The 21,140-nt window shown below is 40.2% G+C and overlaps 1 protein-coding gene across 1 annotated transcript in view; it reads left to right on the forward strand.

Annotated features, from left to right (window-relative positions):
• The first annotated feature begins 810 nt into the window (after window positions 1–810).
• The window catches only part of LOC107373214 (zinc finger protein 665-like), a 30,433-nt gene continuing 10,103 nt past the window's right edge, over window positions 811–21,140 (forward strand). The window contains exons 1-4 of the mRNA XM_070548181.1: window positions 811–4,192; window positions 10,737–11,047; window positions 11,191–11,303; window positions 18,153–18,659. Of these exons, the coding sequence (XP_070404282.1) occupies window positions 11,294–11,303; window positions 18,153–18,659 (517 nt within the window). The 5' untranslated portion in view covers window positions 811–4,192; window positions 10,737–11,047; window positions 11,191–11,293. The remainder of the gene's footprint in view (window positions 4,193–10,736; window positions 11,048–11,190; window positions 11,304–18,152; window positions 18,660–21,140) is intronic.

The following is a 21,140-nucleotide window of genomic DNA, read 5'->3' on the forward strand; positions in this document are numbered from 1 at the left end:
GGGTCGACCAGGTACAGATGGGAATGGCTCTAAAAGGTTGAAGGATCGATCCCAACTCTGACCAGAATGTGACATAAGCTCCAGCCTACCCAGTTAACACAACCTGAAAATCTTAGCCTCTTACATGCAAATAATGATTTGTAGGAAATTTTTCAAATTTGAAATTTTAAATGATCATAAACCACGCCCACTTTGATCAATCATTACCATATTGATAATGTAGTCTTACGACTCTATAATAATGACAACCACTAAGTTTCGTGCAGATCCATTTAGCCAGTTCAGCAGTATAATTTCTTCCTATTTATAGCGCCCCCTATTGTTGAATCAAGCTGAAAATCAAGATATCCACTTGAATTGACCTTAGGTATGGTGGTTATGAATAGCTTTGAAAAATGTTAAAATCTTTTGAAGTTATGCTAAAAAAATAGTTTCATTCCCCAAAAATTATTTTAAAAAACAAATAAGCAAATTATCCAAAATCCCTTCACATCGTTTGGTCAGCCGCTCCTCCTCTCTTGTCAGGAAAAGTAGTGATGTGATTGTGTTGGACGGCCGGGAGGAGTTAACGAAAGTACGTTTGACTTACTATGCAAATTTCTACTAATTAGCATAAGTTTAAATTATTTTTTAAAATACTCATCTAAATTTGACTGAATCAATGAACATACTGGATGAGACCATTTGTTTTTTTACGAATGTAATGGGGAGAAACATGCCATAAACATTTTTGGGGTACAACAGCGCCATCTATTGGACAAAATTCTAATTTTTTTCTGTGATTGTAGATGTCACTATGACTGATTTGATTTGTAACTTTCTGTACAGAATATATATTTTTCATGAGTAAAAGGGCGAAAACTTTTAAAGCCTATTTATAGCCTATAAGCCACGCCCACTTTTTAATCATTTTCGAAATATAGCGTAAGGGTCCAATGATAAACATATCTGCCAAGTTTTGTGGAAATCCATCAAGCCGTTTGGCTGAAACAAACTTTTTGAATCTTTAGCGCCCCTATTGGTGAATCCAAACAAAATTGCGTAGATAGGGTTTACCGCTCATACTTTGTAAGGGTCTAGAGTCTCATCATTTTATCTTGAAAATTGTTGAAGATATAATCAATTAGGACATGTGCTAGCTAGCGCACTGAATTTGACATGGTGTCATTAACCCAATTTTCAATAATTCCGCGTTTTTCTTCATCACAACAACTTCTCTTCCTCCATAGATTATATGTTCAAAGGTTGAAGTTGATTCGACGAAAAATGACGAATAGGTGATTAAAACTAAGTTTTGCGTTTTTTGAGATCTAGCAAAAAATCTAGTTAGGTGGAAATGGGCGTGGCCAATACAAAAAAGATGCAGAATCATCCAAGGATCATGTCCATATAAAGTTTTTGGACTGTAGGGCCTATGGTTTGGGAGCTAGTAGCTCAAACGTATTCACCTCCGCAATAGCGCCACCTAGGTGACTCTGGGTCCAAATTTTCGAACCTGAGTAGCGGTCAGGATTTTCTATCAGACTGCCATATCAGATTTTTCCTGGCAATTTCAGGCTCTTGCCCCCATACAGTATTAGCGGAGAAGAATAATAATGAAAAATCCGTAGAAAAACAATAGGGTTCCAATGCCCTTTGGGCTTGGAACCCTAACTATTTGTGTCTCAAAATCCATAACTCTGAAGGAGTTTTGGTAAGGTGGTTTCAGGTGTGTTTATTTGGAGCAATTCTATCGGCGTGACAGAACAGCTTAGTGAGGCTTCAGGCGGCCGACCCTCGTACTCTGGTTGGTTCAAGAACTGGACTTGAGCTGCGAAGATTTTGGTTTTAACAAAACCTCAGAACACGCCCTCTCAGTGTCAGAAAGCTTTTTGTTATGGAGCAAAGACATGTGAGAGCAAGTTAACTTTTACCTTGGATTCAGTTCTGCATGATGTGTACACATGCAAATGACCTTCTGGTTACGGATCAAACATTACTATTTACCATAAATAATAATTATTATTAACCCAAAGAATAAGTCATTTCAGTAATTAAATACATTTATACTGAACCATGATGATTATTTTATGATTGTAATAAACAGTAAAAAGAGTTTATTAAAATTATTTAAAATCTTGAAGTGTCCATCTTGGGACGGAACAGCAGACAGATAAAAGATGGTGTTCAGCAGACTTTACAGCTCCTGCGATGGATAATCTGTGGGACAAAGTACAGCTTGACCCAGATCGACCTAGTGAAGTGAGACCTTTGGGTCACAAATATGAGGCCATTCATGTCGCTACAAAAATAATAGCATACAATGTTGTAATAACTGCAGCTTAAAAAGAATGTGCCATCTTTATTCATTTGGAGCCCCTAAGAAGAAATCCCACCTTAAAGGCTGTGGAGAGACAGCTGGGACTGTTGTCAAGAAGTCATAAATTACAAGGCGGCTCTGTGGAGACTCCATTCTCCTACACTAGCATTTTGCTATTCTAAGCAGGCTTAGGAATGTGCCTGTACCAGAGTTTTTAGAGATGCTGTTGCAGAGTTATAAGCAGTGGACAGATGCCGGAAAGACAGAACCACTTTTGGGCTGCGTGGTTCTCCACCGGTGTACCGATGCTTGTATTAACATGGACTAGATTGTAATGAACCGGTTATCTTTTTTAACTCAAACTTTGCCATGATTGAGTCCTAGCACTCCAAGAAACAGCTCAGCATGAAAATTAACCACATTCCCTTTATTTCTGATGACACAACTAATCACTGCTGGTGGACGATTAATCACAGACACTTAGCACTTCTGCATGCGTTCTGTATTCAGTGTGAACGAGGCTTCATGCCCTCTCTCAGTAGCGCAGCATCGTGCGGTTGTCCTGTTCTGATTTTTTCATGTAGTTGTGGTTAAGGCATTTTTTTTGCCATTATCACTGATAAAAGCTGTGGGTTTATTAATTTCTGAATTAATTAAGCAATACAGATCACAGTCCAATGTTTTTGTTTTTATTTTTTAGTAAGGTTCAGCAAATGCTGTCGAATCACTGAACGCCATCATCTGGGAAATGAAATATGAACTGTTTCCAAGTACCGCTGTAATGTGCTTGCATACCACTAGGCAGAAGAAAAAGTATTTGTATTTAGCGTCTCTCAAGATAAGCTCACAAGGTGCTTTATAAGAACGACAAAACTAAAAAAAAAGACTGCTGTATGGAGCATAATCAGACTTTTTAATGTATGGAATTAAGTCTGGATTATGTCTCTCATTGTGTGAAATCAATTCTAGGCTTTCCAGTGTGTGTGTGTGTGTGTGTGTGTGTGTGTGTGTGTGTGTGTGTGTGTGTGTGTGTGTGTGTGTGTGTGTGTGTGTGTGTGTGTGTGTGTGTGTGTGTGTGTGTGTGTGTGTGTGTGTGTGTGTGTGTGTGTCTCTCTCTCTCTCTCTCTCTCTGTCCCAATAGCCTTGTCTCTTATCACCCCTGAAGTCATAAATTGCTAGTTGCCTTCACCGAGCTGTTTCGGTCTCACGTTCTGTGATAAGATTTTTGACCTCCAGAGAAGGGGAGGAGGTAAGGAGGCTCATTCTGGAGAAAGTCCAGGTGCACCAGCTAATGGTTTATCCAAACAACATACAGACTTTTAGAATCGATAAAATTGCTCCCCCTGACAAGCAAGGAGGAGGAGCAACGTTGGGCTAATGTCAACAGCATGCTGAGAAGAAACAAGTGAACAGATGAAGACTGGGAGAAGAAAATGTGACATCATGACATCCAAGATTTATGGTCTCTTCGGGGCCGTTGGAGAAGTAACAAGAAGAAGAGGAACACGTGACCAGGAAGTCTGAAGCAGCAAACAAAGAAATGACTGTGAGGGAGGGGGGACAGTAAATAAAAAGGAGCTACTGGGTCTGGAGGGAATGGCCTTTAATGGGAAGAGTGTGTGAGGTAGAGAGATGGAAAGAAGGAAGCTTTTGCTTTGAGCTTTTTGTCTGTGATAATCTGACCAGTGTCATTTTTGGAGAGCTTATTCAGCTCAACTTTGCTATAACTCGGTTTATTGGCAAAGAGTTGTTTCAGTTTTTAACCCGCTTTGTCGGGGTTTCGTTTGGATTATTCTTTTTTCATCTGTGTGAAATAAAACCTAGTTCCTCGGATTCGTGGAACGAAAAAAGGAATTACGAGTGGGGTCTCCTCCTGTCGGTAACCAAGCAAAGGTGAGATGCTGGTTGTAAATGCCATCCCGAGGTATTGATATAAGTGTTTCCTCCATCCTAGGCTACAGGTAAAGTCGGTTGTCTCCTCAGCATAAAAGGAACAGCTGGCAAGGGTCTTAATCTGAAGTGTACGCAAGCTTCATGGACTGGAGGTGTGTGTAGGTGTGTTTGTGCGTCCTCTTTGTCTGCTTGAACTAATTTTGGTCAGAATTAGAAGCTCTGGGTTTGTGGTGATTTCAGATCAACTCCTACAGAGTAAGAGTGTTTGTTGCTAGCTGGCATTGTCACACTCACTACATCGATTACAAGTCAAGCCCTGAGATATTAGTAACATCTAGCAGAGTGGAGCTAGCCCGGTAAATTGGCTTGTAACAAAGACAAAGACCATAATAAAAATACAAAAAAAGGGAAATTTTTAGACTAAAACTGAATCCTGAAAAAGACTGACCTGACAGAGCCAGTAGTGTGAAAAAAAAGCTATTGAGGAAGAATCATGAACAATGTGTGTTTAGATGGTAAATGACAGAGTTCAGAACGGTTCTGGTTCAGTCCGCTGTTGGATCATCAACACTTGACAGGAGACATGACCCGGGTCATTCGGTTCCGGGCTCGGCCGGCTAGGAGGTGGGAGGCTGCGGGCGGGCCTGTGGGCTTGCCGCCGATATCTCCCGGGACTCTGCCGGCTGCTGGTTGTGACCCCCCGGGCCGATCCTCTGCACCTCTCGATGGGGGGCGGGGGCTTTTATGGTCGCAGTCTCCCTGGAGTTCCTGTGCTCTGGGGCAACTCCTGGATCTCTGGGACTTGGAGCTCCCTCCATCTCCTGCACATCTTTAGGGGACAGATCTGTGGCCCCTCACACTCTCTATTGGACGCTCCTATAGAGAAACCTTACATAAACAAGCGCGTGTACACACACAGGTGCTCACATGGTGCTCTCATAAGTATGGACTTGGGCACGTTCAACACATGTCTTAAGGCTATGGTGGGCACTTAATGCACTGTGATTTATTATCGTGGGATTGTTCAGTTAAACAATGTTGATTATATAATTCTTCATCAAGTTGACGCAGTGATAGCTAGATCTTGTGTTGTTGTTGTGTCCCTTTTTTTTCTTGTCTCTTTCTGCAGGTCTAGAAGCAGATTCTTGTTCATTATTGTTTATTTTTGTGGACCCCACACACACACACACACACACACACACACACACACCTTTTGTCTCTTCCTTTCTCTTTCACCTCTGTCTCCGTGTCTGGTCGGAATCACAAAGCATTCAAAAACAGTAACAATAAAGTTTTAAGTATCAGGCGTGACATTAAAAGCAAACGCTTTGATGCTCCACCTGAGAGTAAATCTGTAAGGCGTGTTACCAACATTCAGACATCAATTAATTCTGTTTGCTTCACAGCCAGACAGGACAAACACAAAAAATTAGTGGTGAGGTCACCGGACGTCGAAACCACGATACTCAGAGATTAGTAGCTTCCTCAGGTGATCAAAATTTTCAACAGCAAAGATATTGCAATATCCAGTAAAGACATTGTGGCTTGTCACTCATTGGCTCAAAAACATAGTAAAACGTCAACCATTGCGGTCAGGCTTGCCAGTAGAAAATGTAAAATGGAGGTTTTGAGGAATGCAAAAAAATTAAAGGGTACACATGTATATGTGAATGAGCATCTTACGAAAAGAAACTCAGAAATCGCAAGGCAAGCAAGGATCCTGACAAAAGAAAAGAAGATCCATGACACCTGGAGAAGAAACTGCAAACTACTGAGAAAGCTAAATGGTCCCCCGGAGCAGGCAAAAGTGATGGTCATCAAAGATATTAAAGAACTTGATCAATACAAATGACATACGTCTGCTGTGGATCACCAAGGATGAACAAGATGAAGACAACCAACTTCACGCATTGATGACACAACAAGAAGATATACAAAGAATCTGGATCATTCAACTCTCAATACAGTAAGAACAGGAACTGGTAATTCAAGTTATGAAAATTTTGTGAAGATTATGCAATGTTTGAAGCAATCAAATCATCAGTTTACTGTAATAGCAATCTCTGAGACATGGCTCCAGGAAGGGAGGATATCTATGTTTCAAATTGAAGGATATAATATGTTTTCCACAAGTAGAGATTGCAAAAATGGTGGGGGTGTGGCTTTGTATATTGATAAAAACTTCCAAAGTAGATTGGTGGGTGATATGACATTAGTTATGGATAACATTATGGACTGTGTATCTGTGGAAATACAAATGGAAAAGTCTAAGAATGTGTTAGTCAGTTGTATGTATAGGAAACCAGGATCTTGTGTTGGAATGTTTAAAGAAAAAATAGTTTATGTATGATGATATAATCAACAGAAAAATGTGTTTTGTCTGTGGGGATTTTAACATTGACCTGTTGAATCCTCAAATGCAAAATGCAAATACAGAGTTTATTAATTCCATGTTTAGTCTGGGACTGTATCCACTAATAACTCGGCCAACTCGAATTACAAGAACTAGTGCGACACTGATCGACAATATTTTTACAAATATTCTTGAAAATGATGTGTTAAGTGGTCTTATAATAACCGATATGTCTGATAATTTGCCGGTTTTCACAGTTGTACAAAGGACAACGGTAACTACTCAAATTGAATCTGAGTAGGCTAAAAAATCAAGAAGCAGTAAATTCATTTAAAACTGACTTAATGGAACAAAATTGGGAGGAGGTTTATGTGGAAGATGTAAATATGGCTTATGGAAAATTTTTAAATATTGTAACTTCTCTTTATGAAAAAAATTGCCCATTGCTTTATAAGGTGGATAAGAATAAATATGTTAAAAATCCGTGGATAACTAAGGGGATTCAGAAAGCTTGCAGAAAAAAAAAGCTGTATAAAGACTTTTTAAAGAAAAGAACGGAGGAAGTAGAACAGAATTACAAGATATACAAGAATAAATTAATAAGTATTATGAGATCTAGTAAAATAAATTATTATAGCAAATTATTGGAAGGAAATAAATCTAACATTAAAAATACGTGGCACATATTAAATGATGTAATAAAGGGTAGTGGCACCAATAGTCTTCCAAATATTTTTCTAACAAAAGACAATCAAGAAATGTATCAGTCTAAAGAAATAGCAAATGAATCCAATAAGCATTTTACTGAAATTGGGCCAAATTTGGCAAAAGATATATCAAATACTAAATTAGACGTTGATGCTGTGAGTAAAATAACAAATTTAGATAAAACCATAATTATTCAAGGCACAAATGAAAATGAAGTTATAACAGTTGTTAAAAAATTCAAAAGTAAAAAGTCAGCAGATTTACATGGATTTGATATGTCTGTTTTAAAAGAAATCATTGAGATTATAGCCAAACCACTCACACATATTTGTGTATATATGGCAACAAAGCAATGAAACGCTGTGCAGGGAGTCCACCCTCCTCTCCCTAGCTGGAGGTAATACGAGAAAATACGAGAAAATAAACATCCCTCTCTACAATAGAATAAATCTACTGTATTTTTCAGCCTTATATTTTACATAAGGCTTACATTGCCACATACTAGTCATTTAACGTATCTTATTTTTATTTTCCTAATACTGTCGGCTTTGGAAAGGATCAAAACACAAAAGTGTAAAACTCCACAGACTCAGAAAACAAAAAACTTGAATGTTAGATTTATACTGACTGAGTTTGTGTGTTCTGTTGTTTTTGAGATTGCAAAATAAATCTTATTTGCATTACTTGGAAACCCTAGTGAGTTATTGAGACAGTTCTTTGGTGTGTAATAGAGAAATAAGTTAGCATCAAAAAGGCAGAGAATGAAGGGTTTAAGCTTAACAACATTTGTATTTATTTATTTATTTATTGTGAGGGAGATTTATCGGCCATTATATCGGCTATCAGCCTTTGTTACAAGTTTTATACCGGTATCGGTTCCAAAAAAAGCATATCGGTCGAGCCCTATTCAAAAGTATTAATGCTAAGAGAATTAGTTACATTAAGAACTGCACAATTTATGTAAAAAAGTGATGAATAATTTGATGCCAAAACAAATTTAGGATCTGTTCCAGATCAGAGAGTGTGTTTATGATCTCAGAGGGTATAAAATGTTTAGAAAGCCTAAAGTAAGAACTAAAATGAAACAACTTTGTATTTCTTGTGTTGGGGTTGAAGTGTGGAATAAATTAGACCAGGAGCAAAAAGATTGTTCAACAATGGTAAAGTTTAAGGGTATGTTTAAATCAAATGTGATTAAATATTTTGAATCTAGTCAATGAAAAAATGTATAAAAGATTAAAGGTCATTATTTTTTATAAAGCAAGAATGGGGATTTGAATATATTCCCATACATTTCAAATATGATGTAAAAATTATGGAATTGGTATGCTATTCTAAAAATTTGCATAAGTTCAAAGGGTTTCGGGGGTTGGGCTTATAAGCTTATGCTTCTGCCTACACCCAATTCTTAGAATTGTGTAAGTTGTGTGTTTGCTTGTAAACCTGCAAATGTTTTTTTGTTGTACTATTTTATTGTACTATTTATTTTAATTTCTCATTAAACTTCTCATTTCTCAATTCTAAAAGTTCAATAAATAACAGTAACTTCATTGTCTGTTTTAATAAAAAGTTCATTTGTGTGATCCCAATATCCTGCATTTGTTATTAATCTGATAGCCTTTTTTTGCATTGTCGTTATTGTTTGTAAATGACTTTTGTACGTATTTCCCCAGACCTCTACACAATAGCTCAACCTGTTTCCTTGTAGCTGGTAGCTTGTGTTGAGGCCTGTAGCCCAGTTGCTTGAGTTGCTGCCTGTAGCCTGTGGCTTACTCAGATGCTGGTTGCTGGTATTTTTCCTTTTTAGTTGTTAGTGTTCAGTAGATCCTGGGCTTCCGGGCCTAGTGGCCAATGGTGCATCCTAGAATTGCCTGGTGGTAGCTTGGAAGCTGCTGCTGGCCTCAGGTGGACTGGTCCGGTCCGGTTCTGCTCTGTCCACCTGGACCTGGCTGCTGGGTCCAGTTAAGCTGGGTCTTTCTGTCCTCCTCCGCTTCTCTCAGTGTAGTTGGGGTGAGCTCACATTTCTGTGCTGCTGCTTTTTGTGCTCATTATTCATATCTTGTCATGTATAATCATTAGTTTAGAAAAAAATAAAATTCCTTTTTAACGATATACTAGCCTGGCAAGCCAGACTAAATAAATGTATTATTTAGTCTGGCCATGCTCCATTGACGGCTCTCGGTTGTGGGGCGGGTTCTACCGTTGTCTTTCAAATGATCTCCGCATTCCACTGGACAATCAATGTGACATCCTCTTGTTTCACTCTGTTGCATCATCCCACCCACCAGGCATATAGAGTGCCCTGATTGGCCCACAAAGCGGATAAAGCTCTGTGATTTGTTCACTAAGCAGATAGAGCACTATGATTGGCCCACCATTATGGACCAATCACAGCTCTTTATGTGTTTGAAACCCCTCTAGAGAGCTGTGATTGGCTAGCCACAGTCCTGGTAGGAGCTGCTGAGGTTCCAATGGAGCGTGCCTAGACCAAACTTTGCAAAGCAAGAATTTGGTCTAGTTCACTAGGCTAACGATATACCTGACTCTGTCTGAATTAATACAAAGTGTGTTCATGATATATATATATATATATATATATATATATATATATATATATATATATATATATATATATATATATATATATATATATGTGTATGTATAAGCCTCAATCTTAGGCTTTTCCACAAGCCCCATGCAGAACTGAAAGGCAATGAACGCTTTATTTTCTGGGACAGTTACATCGTACCAGTCATTATATCTGGAGCTAGATTTCAGTTCCTCCCTCTCTAAATACTGGTGAGCATATCGGTTAGTTTCAGTTGTGATGACGGTCCAGAATTTCTCATCCAAAAAAACTGACAGAAAATCAATGTGTTCTGAAGTTGACAGATCCCTGTCTCCACAGTATCCAACTGGCTCATCAAAATGCCTGATCCACTTGGAATACTGTTCCTCTTCTCCCAAACTAACCCAGCCATCATCATTATTATTGTCACTGAGGCTGTGTTGGGCCACCCCCCTGCTAGCAGTGATTTTTTCCCGATTTTTTTCCCCGCAGATTGCTGTAAAGACTGACTCTATCGTCAGTGACATGATGCAACATGCTGGGTTCCTTATATAGGATTTTTTTTCTGATTGGCTTAATGAACTGACCTGTATTGGAATGTTCACTTTGTGAAGTCCCTTGAGATGACTCTTGTTGTGATTTGGCGCTTTTTAAATAAACTGAAATGCATTTTATCATGACCAAATCGTCTTAGGACGCATTTCCTGTTCCTTTTGAGCGCAGCAATCTGTACTAAATACCTTCACTAAAACAATTAGATTATGGGTCAGAAGTATAACAAAACGTAGTGTACTTGTTTATTCGGGGCTTTTGACGAAACCGTTAAAAAAAACATTTCGACAAATATTTTGTCTGAAAAACCACCAGAGGAAGTTATGTGTGAGAGCCAGCTGTGTTTTATTCTGCTCCAGCAGGTGGCGGTAGTGCACCTTTACGCTGGTCATTGACCACCGGAAGAAGCAGAAACCGGAAGCTGCTAGCAGAGCTAGCTCGTTGTTCTGGTGTGTGAGGAGAATATTTGAGGCTCTGCAGTAAAAATGTCTTCACTTCAGTCTCTGGGAGAGTTGATCAGCTAAAGCGACTAACTGCTGCTGCTGCAGAAATCTTCTCACCGGGCTGTGGAAACTTTCTTCTCCTCCTCAACAACTTGGTGGAGTTCTTTCCAGAACCAGAGAAGATATTCTGCGGTCTTCGTGGCAATCGGAGCTCCAGAATCAGGTTGTGGGTGAGAAAAGCTTTTCTCTAGACTTCCTGCCCTCTGGATCTGCTGCTGTTCCTTTGGCCAGAACCAAAGCGTTGGATCTTTAATCTCCTGCGTTGTTCTGAAGCAGCATCTTAATCAGCTCTCCTGCTTTGTTTCTATTGCAGCTGTTAGCTAAACACGGCTAAAGAAAACCTGCTACCACTTCAGGATCATCCATCAGCTGGGACTGATTCATCGTGTGTTCTTCACCACCTGGACCTGGACAGCATGGACACAGGTACTGGTGGATGAATGAATATATTGTCAGCCTATTGTAACCCTGGCGTCAGATTAAGTTACCACTTATTCAAAAAATAATAATAAATAGGCCAGACTCTAGGTCCAACAGGATTACCTTACAAATTACCAGTGAGTGGGAAATGGAATAGCTGGATCCAAAGAATGAGCAAAAGGACACAGTTGCACCAGATTTGTAATTTTATATAGAAATATGAAAATAGAACAAAAAATACAGCAGCTGCAATAGACATATAATTAAACAATTAGGCCTTTCCCCCTATATCAGTAAACCTAGTCAGGTTGAGCTCTAAGTCAGTCTTCTATTTGGTCGTAGTCTAGTCAAAAAGAAAGTCTCCTCGGTCTTGTAAAACTCAGGTTCAGTGGTCTGAGTGGTTACCATTGGAATGTTGGCTCAGTATAGAAGAATGATGTTCTCCTGATCGGGATTCAGTTCAGTTCGGGCACAGGCTCGCCATCTCCATCCGGAGAGAATCCAGGACTCCAATCCACTTCAGTCCCGTACCGAGCATAAAAACCTAGCCTGCACAACAATAATGCAATTATTGTTTACAGCTAAATAAAATTCTCATCTCTTATTCTCACAGCTATAGCTTTTACAAGGGGGGGGGGGGGGGGGAGAGAGAGAGACTGTCTGCTCACACAAGAGAGATGATCGGAGGACGCTCCTCCAAACCGATGCTCCAAACACGCATTATTATTTTCATAATTTAATTATTATTTCTCCTGGAAGCGCTCAGTCAGACCGAGTGCTGTGACGCTGGGAGATCCGGTCCTGGGGAGGGGGCGGGGTCAATGACGGCGGGTGCAGCGTGATCGTCGTCTCTTTTATTTAGGAACACGGAGAAGTTAAAAGGAGAGAGAAATAGAAGATAGAAGTTCTTGTTTCACTTTATTCTTTTGTTTCATGATGATAAACTGATGTTAAATTTAGCTTAAAGAGAAACTGGGAGGAAGCTTTGGTTCATTTTAAGTTACAGGAGGTCTTGTCTCCTATCTGCTCCTCCAGAGACAGCATGGACATGAGGGTCACATGGACATGAGGGTCACATGGTGAGGGTCACACAGGACAGGTTAGTGGAAAGGTTTGTAGTTAGCTGGTTAGTGAAGGAGATCCATCAGCTGGGTAATTTAATCCTAATCCAGCCCACAGCCTTCTGCTGGTGTTATTATCAGAAAGAATAAAACACACATCTTAAATATTATTGGAAGTGTAGAATTTGTTTTATGTTTTATTATTTTCTGCATCAAACAGAACTTGATTCATTCTCCAACATTTCAGAAACGAACCTCTGGGTTCAAATAAAATAACAAACTAAGTCAAACATTTCATTTGGTGTTATTTCTGACACCCTTCAACTGTGGCATAAATATTGGACTCTAGAGCTGCTCAGAGACATTAAACACTCATATATGAACCCATTATGTATTTTATTATTACATTGTGTCCTGTAGGTTTTCAGTACTTTTATATATATATATATATATATATATATATATATATATATATATATATATATATATATATATATATATATATATATATATATATATATTAGAGGTGTGCATCTCTACCTGCCTCAGGATTCGATCCGATTCCGATCATCTGCCTAACGATTCGATTTGAGTCTGAAATGCATCACGATTCTTCACACAAAAATTTTCGTTACTTAATAAAAGCAGAAGAATAGTTTTCAATTTCTTTTTGATTTTGAAATCCCTGAAAAACAGAACATTCATCTATTCACTATAGTGAGCAATAATGTTTAAAGTGTGCTGCCTATAATTACTTAAATAATATAAGAAATAATGTTTTCAGTAGAGCAGCTTTAAGATAGAATATTACTGAACTTAAACATAGTAAACAAATACTGTGTTAAGTGATTCTTTCACATCCAGGATCCCAAAACAGAAATTAGCCCAGACATCCGATTTAAATGTAACGGGTACATCTTTGATTACTGGTAATGTTGGCCCTGTATCCCTGTCCAATTGCTGCTAGGACAACGCAGTGCGCATGTCATTGCAACTCTGCCCCCAGAAGTAATACCTCAAAATTTTATTGTCCTGCATAGACATAGACCAGGGGTCGGCAACCTGTTCCCATCAAAGAGCCATTATTACCCGTTTCCCACAGTAAAGAAAACACCGCAGCAGCCGCGGCGTTGTGGGCGGGGCCTACCTTCAGACAGCAGCTGGTACCAGTCGGTCGCTTGTGTACGTCAAAGTTATCTTTCATAAGAAGATAATCAATAAAACGATTTATATAAAGTGGATCCAGAAGTTGTAGCCCGTCTCTGCCTACAATATTTTGATATTTTTCACCCTGTTGGTGGTTTTACTGAGCAGGTGCCACTTTTGTCATACGTTTCTTTTTAAAACAGGTTTAGACTGTTCAGAATACAAATCCAGGCTCTGTCACGTTTGATTGTTGTAATTAAACTTTGTAGGTGGGGGAGGTCAGAAAAGGATCCGATCATTTTGTTTTTCCCTCATTTACAGTGACGGAGATAACGGTGCAGTGCGCCTGGCTCTGGTGTTAATCAAGTTAAATTGAACTATTTTCACAAGAAAACAGAACAGTTAAAAGCAGGGCTTGTGTTGTGTTGACCGGATAGTTCCCGTTTTTGACTATTTATTTTGACGGAGAAAGAACAGAAAGAATTACCCCGACGCATGCAGACGAACTGACATTTTATTCGTTTCGCGCAGATGTAGCTAAATCACTCAAGAAAAGATTCCCATCTGAGCTGGACACGGAGCTCAGCGCAGCTCGCTGTCAGCGCGTACGTACGGCGCACAGTGAGCTGAAGTTGTGGAGAGGGGCTTGGAGCACGTCGCAGAACCAGGGCGCATGTAGGACGATTCCTCCGACTGAAGCGAGACTTGTCACTTAGAAAATGTTCCCTGATTATGAAACTTTGGCTGAATAGCGCTTGTTTCTGCCTCCAATGTGGCGACACATCCAGGAGCTGAGGAGAATCCCAGAATCTCACATCCTCGTCAGCTCAGAACACGCATATGATTACGCACATGCGTGACGCGTCAACCCGGTCTCACAGTAAGACCGGGTTGGACCTGTTCAGATTTACGCAGACAATCTTTACATTTAGAATTGGCTTACAGATGTAAAATTAATGCAGTAAAATATAAAGCATTTTATTTAAATATCCATTCATTATTTTACAAGCACAGAGAGCCACATCAGATGGATGGAAGAGCCGCATGCGTCTCCAGAGCCGCGGTTGCCGACCCCCGACATAGACATAGGGAGAGAATCTCATTATGTCACGTTGCTGCATCGATGCGGAATCGTGCACGGCTGAATCGCGATGCATCTTAGAATTGATCATTTTTCCCACCTCTAATATATATATATATATATATATATATATATATATACACTCAACAAAAATATAAACGCAACTTCTTTTTTTCTGCTCTGATTTTTCATGAGATGGATTTAAAGATCTAAAATTCATTCCAGATACACAATATTACCATTTCTCTCAAACATTGTTTACAATTCAGTCTAAATGTGTGATAGTGAGCACTTCTGCTTTGCTGAGATAATCCATCCCACCTCACAGGTGTGCCACATCAAGAGTATTACAAATGTCCGACATCATTAGTGCACAGGTGTACCTTATACTGCCCACAATAAAAGGCCACCGTGGAATATGCAGTTTTGTCTCACAGCAAGACGCCACAGATGCCACAAGCATTGAGGGAGAGTGCAATTGGCATGCTGACAGCAAGAATGTCAACCAGATCTGTTGCTCGTGCATTGAATGTTCATTTCTCCATCATAAGCCATCTCCAAAGGCGTTTCAGAGAATATGGCAGTACATCCAACCGGCCTCACAACCGTAGACGTTGTGTAACCACACCAGCCCAGGACCTCCACATCCAGCAGGTTCACCTCCAAGATCGTCTGAGACCAGCCACTCAGACAGCTGCTGAAACAATTGGTTTGCATAACCAAACAATTTCTGCACAAACTGTCAGAAACCGTCTCAGGGAAGCTCAACTGCATGCTCGTCGTCTTCATCGGGGTCTTGACCTGACTCCAGCTCATCGCGTAACAGACTTGAGTGGGCAAATGCGATAATGTCTGGCACGTTGAAGAGGTGTTCTCTTCAAGGATTAATCTCGGTTTACATTGTTCAGGGCAGATGGCAAACAGCATGTGTGGCGTCGTGTGGGTGAGCACTTTGCTGATGTCAATGTTGTGGATCGAGTGGCCCATGGTGGTGGTGGGGTTATGGTATGGGCAGGCATCTGTTATGGACGAAGAACACAGGTGCATTTTATTGATGGCATTTTGAATGCACAGAGATACTGTGATTAGATCCTGAGGCCCATTGTTGTGCCGTACATCCATGAACATCACCTCATGTTTCAGCAAGAAAATGCACGGCCCCATGTTGCAAGGATCTGTACACAATTCTTGGAAGCTGAAAAGGTCCCAGTTCTTGCATGGCTAGCATACTCACCGGGCATGTCACCCGTTAAGCATGTTTGGGATGTGCTTGACCGGTGTACACGACAGCGTGTACCAGTTCCCACTAATATCCAACAACTTCACATAGCCATTGAAGAGGAGTGGACAGGGTCCGAAATTAACACTCGCCACTCGCCAAATGCGAGCAAATTGCTCCATTTGGCGAGTAAATTTTTGAGCTCTATCTGCCACATAGCGAGTAAATGTTTGCACCAAATTAGTTATGTTTATCAGTCATCTTCCATGGATTTCTGATACTCCTCCCGCCTGCATGCAACGTACACAAACGTACGTGAAACGCATCGACATATATATACGGTGAAACGTGAGCACCGGATCCAACGTCATTTCTGCCTATCCCATTCAATCAGTTTATCAAGTTAGCAGTTAGCTTCGTGTTAAAACTAGCGGTGAAATGTGGCGGTTTTTAACTGGAGTCAGCCAGCCTTCCAAAAGAAAACTCGTCGAACTGGAAGAAAAACCACCAGGACCAGTGGCAACCAGAAGATTTTGTGAAAAGTGGCGAACTGGAGATGGCGGAGTCGTGAGACAATGGCTACATTATGATGGCCACGTAGCGTTGCTGCCTTTCACATACACTTTTTCTGCTCGTGCTGCAAACAGGATAGCCATCTTCTATCAACTGTCCCTCGGCATTCTTCAAATATCCCCCCAAAAAATGCCCGTACTTCCCACTTTGTCTTCTTTGAGGGATAATAAATGTCCCGAGTGCTGCCGTCTCCTCCTTTGGCCATTATTTCAGCATTAGCTTCAAGAAAGTTTTGGTCGTAAACAACAAAGTGCGCATGTGCCGCCGGCAACTTCAGCAGATGATACGGTGGCTGGTAAGGGTCACCGCGCCTACACCGCAGCCATGGTAATCCACCGAGATAATATATTTTTTTAAAAACAAGATGGTTATTATTATTGTCAACTTTTTTACAGGGGTTTACCGCTACACCGGTTACCGTGACAACCCTAGCCCTGACACACTTTCATATTTTCATGGTGCAGCTGTGTTCTCCAGAGATCAAGGACTATGACCCAAATGAGGCTGTAATGCTTTGGCACAAAGACGGTGTCAGAAGCAGGAGGCCAGACTTCATGGACAGAGAAAACAAGGAGTCTGACTAGATTTCAATGAAAGAGTTCATAAAAACATCTCTAAAAATAAATAAATAAATAAATAGTAAAAATGACAAAAGAGTTGTTTTTCTTATTAATTGATGTTTTAATTATTCTGTCACTCTGTTTGGAATCAACATAATATAGAATAACATGCTTTAGGTGGATCTAAATCATTTAGAAATTTGGCCGGTAAAAAATATGCTTGGCCGGTAGATTTTCATCATCTACCAGCCAACTTGGCCGGTGAGTAAGAAATTTAATTTCGGACCCTGGGAGTGGACCAATATTCCACAGGCCACAGTTGACAATCTGATAAACTCCATGCGAAGAAGATGTGTTGCACTGCATGACGCGAATGGTGGTCACATCAGATACTGACCGGTTCTGAGTCCCCAGACCCCCAATAAAGCAAAAAACTGCACATTCCAGGGTGGCCTTTTATTGTGGGCAGTATAAGGTACACCTGTTTACTACTCATGATGTTGGATCAACATCTTGATGTGGCACACCTGTGAGGTGGGATGGATTATGTCAGCAAAGCAGAAGTGCTCACTATCACACATTTAGACTGATTTGTGAACAATGTTTGAGAGAAATGGTAATATTGTGTATCTGGAATGAATTTTAGATCTTTAAGTCCATCTCATGAAAAATCAGAGCAGAAACAAAGGTGTTGCGTTTATATTTTTGTTGAGTGTATATGTATACATATATATATTGTGTTGTATAAAAAATATTTTTTTACGTTAGTTCAAAATGAAGTACAAGTAAAAAAATATATATATACAACAAAAAAATATCCTAAAATGCTAATTAGTAAGATTCATTTGCTTTGTAGTGCTCTAGCCTGCTGAGAGCTTAAAAGTGAAAGATTGTTACTGACAGCAGCTACATCTAAGTGTTTATTCATTTTCCTTTTGACTGAATAGTTGCTGATTTTATCTTGGAGACGTTTCTCCTCACATCAGCTTCAGATCTAAAGCTTGGGTTGTGAGTAGGAGGCTTAGAAGTTCTGGTCAGAAACAAACACGCTGATTGTGATGGAAGTTTTTATTGTTCCTAAAGTAGAAATCTGTTTTTATCTAAATGAAGTTCATGTTCTTGTTCCTTTTTCCCACATCATGTAGCCAGTATCACTCATGGTGTAAATATAAAGGTATGGTGGTCTGTAACATCATGTGTCTGTGTTTCCTACAGATGTTCCACAGCTGGTGCTGGTTAAAGAAGAAGCTCCTGAAGAACAGAGTGCTGGTGTGGACCAGCAGGACCCAGAACACTTCCACATAAAGGAGGAACAGGAGGAGCTCTGGACCAGTCTGGAGGGAGAGCATCTCTGTTTGAAGGAGGAGACTGAAGCTGTCGGGTTTCCTGTTACTGCTGTTTCTATAAAGAGTGAGGATGATGAAGAGAAACCTCTGGTCTCACAGCTTCATCAGCAGCAAATAGAAGACAGAGATGTTCCAACCAGCAGCTCAGCTGACCAGATGGCAGCAGAAACTGGTGGAGGAGCAGGAACTAGCAGGAACCCAGATCTGAACCCTCATGAACAAACATCTGATTCTTCAGAGACTGAAGTTAGTGGAGATGATGAAGATCATGATGATGATGATGGTGTGAATCTGGACTCTGAGCTGTCAGACTCTGGGTCTGAAACTGGAGATGAAGATGATGACTGGAATGAGAGCAGGTCTTCTGAGTCAGATGGTAAGTCTGTCAACAAGTTCTTCACAAGTGGTCTCTCCAGAGACACGTGAGGGAGACGAGTCATCCAGCAATAAGGTCTTCAGGCTGTTTGGTTCATAAGAAATGTGTTAGAGTGAAGCAACATGTAGACTCGTGCAGGAAAGTCCAGAAGAAACCTAAATCATTTAGTCATGATGAGTGTGGAGAAAGGTTTACTACAAATGTAAATAAACAAATCACATGAGAGTCCACACATAGCAGCTGCTGTTCCAGAGTATGGGCCAGCCTCATCCCACCCATACTCTGCTTCTGCTTCTTGCCGCTAACAAGATGGCGCCTGTGTTTGGAATAGCCACAGGTCCGTTTCCACATTCCCGCCTGGCCACGGGGCAGCGCTGTGTCTCCGTCCATGTTTCCTCGGGTCTGTTTATCCTGGTTCTTCAGTGGTTTCCCTTCCTGTTCCCTCCATGAGTGGACTTTACACACCGTGGATCTGACCTGCTAACTCCAGCTGTTTCTGCTTCTGGCAGGATCCTGGTGTAGGTACCCAGGAGTCCAGATGCTGCAGGATGAAGTGTAGAGCCATGCTGATGGTGTAACGTGATGGAAGTGGTTACTTTTACTCAATGATCAATAAGATGTGATATTCCATCTAATTATAAATGATCAATCTTATTGGTCTTTGAATATTTGATTTAATACGACCTTAGGAACACACACTTCATATTAATTCAGACAGAGTCAAGAATATAGTTTATAAAAATTAGTTTAATTCTGTATTTCTAAACTAATGATTACATGACTGTTAGGGATTTTATCAATAACCCAATACCTGCAGCTGCAGCTCTTTCTAAACATTTAATCACAACAAACTCATCAGAGCAGCTGCACTTATGACCCACAACAATAACCTTTTTGGGATGGTTACAGTATTTGGGAATACTGGAATATTTTCAGATGTTTCCATGTTTGCTGTTCTCAGTGTTACGGGCCCTGAGCAAGACTCACTAGGAGTGGTGGACCCGCAACATAACCAAGACGAGACCATCTTAAAATAATGAAAATAAACTTTATTTGGAACTCCTGTAGGGATGCGCCGATCAGGTTTTTTGTCGCCTATCACCGATACCGATATCAAAGAATGCTGATCACGGATACCGATCACCGATACCAATCACGTGGATTGGCCAGAAATTTTCTACAACATTATGATGAGTGCTACAAACTACATAATCTGGGAATAAAGGAAATGTAACCTAATCTAAAATGGTCTGTATTAGGGTTGTCACGGTGTGAAAATTTAACCTCACAGTTATTGTGACCAAAATTACCACGGTTTTCGGTATTATCGCGGTATTTTTTTTAAAACATGCTACATTTTCACACAATTAAATAAACCCTGTATGTCAGGAAAATTTGTCCTCAGTTTGTGTCTAAATGCTGCCTAAAATGTGTTATTTTGTAATTATGTTGTTTATTTGTTTACATTTTTTTTCTTTAGTCTTTAAAATACCAATATTTGCCCATAACTTCTTATTTTATGTCTGTTTGATGTCATCATATAAAAATATTAGATCAGATGATACTCAGTACTCAAGTAGCCTTCTAATCAGATACTTTTTTACCCTTACTTGAGTAATAAACCCTATATCAGGAAAATATTGTCCTCGGGTTGTGTCCTTCCAGTGAGCTTTGCAGTTGTGGGAAAATGTCATCAGGCAATAATCGTTGTTAAATTCATAATTATTCTCGGAGAGAGACCAACTCTTATCTGCCCCTGGGAGCCCCGTAATGCATAGCGTCATTTCAACATGGGGGTGTCCGCGACACGGTTTATATGCAGGTAGCGGCGCTGCGGCTGCTTTATATAGCGACTCGTTGCTTTCTCCCTCAACCCAAATCCTCGGATCACGCATTTTAGCTAAAACGCTAACGTTAGCTTGCCTTGCATTGACTGTAGAGTTGTGGGTAATGGTCACGCAGATGTGTCATAAGATTTGAAGAGTTGCTGCCTTTCACAGACACTTTTTCTGCACGTGCTGCAAACAGGATAGCCGTCTTCTATAAACTGTCCCTCTGCATTCTTCAAATATCCAAAAGATGCCCGTACTTCCGACTTTGTCTTCTTTGAGGGATGAAAAATGTCCTGAGCGCTGCCGTCTCCTCCTTTGGCCATTATTTCAGCTTTAGCTTCAAGAAAGTTTTGGTTGTAAACAACAAAGTGCGCATGTGCCGCCGGTCCTGCAACTTCAGCAGATGATATGGTGGCTGGTAAGGGTCACCGCGCCTACACCGCAGCCACGGTAAACCCACTAAGATAATATCGTTTTTTTTTTTAAACAAGACGGTTATTATTATTGTCAACTTTTTTTTTTTACCGGGGTTTACCGCTACACTGGTTACCGTGACAACCCTACTTGATCGGTCTGCTTTGATCTATTTTGAAAACTCCGATCAAAACCGATAGGGGCGCTATCGGCCGATTACGATCAAATGCCGATC

Source organism: Nothobranchius furzeri, chromosome 2 (assembly GCF_043380555.1).
Source record: "Nothobranchius furzeri strain GRZ-AD chromosome 2, NfurGRZ-RIMD1, whole genome shotgun sequence".
Classification (NCBI taxonomy): Eukaryota; Metazoa; Chordata; class Actinopteri; order Cyprinodontiformes; family Nothobranchiidae; genus Nothobranchius; species Nothobranchius furzeri.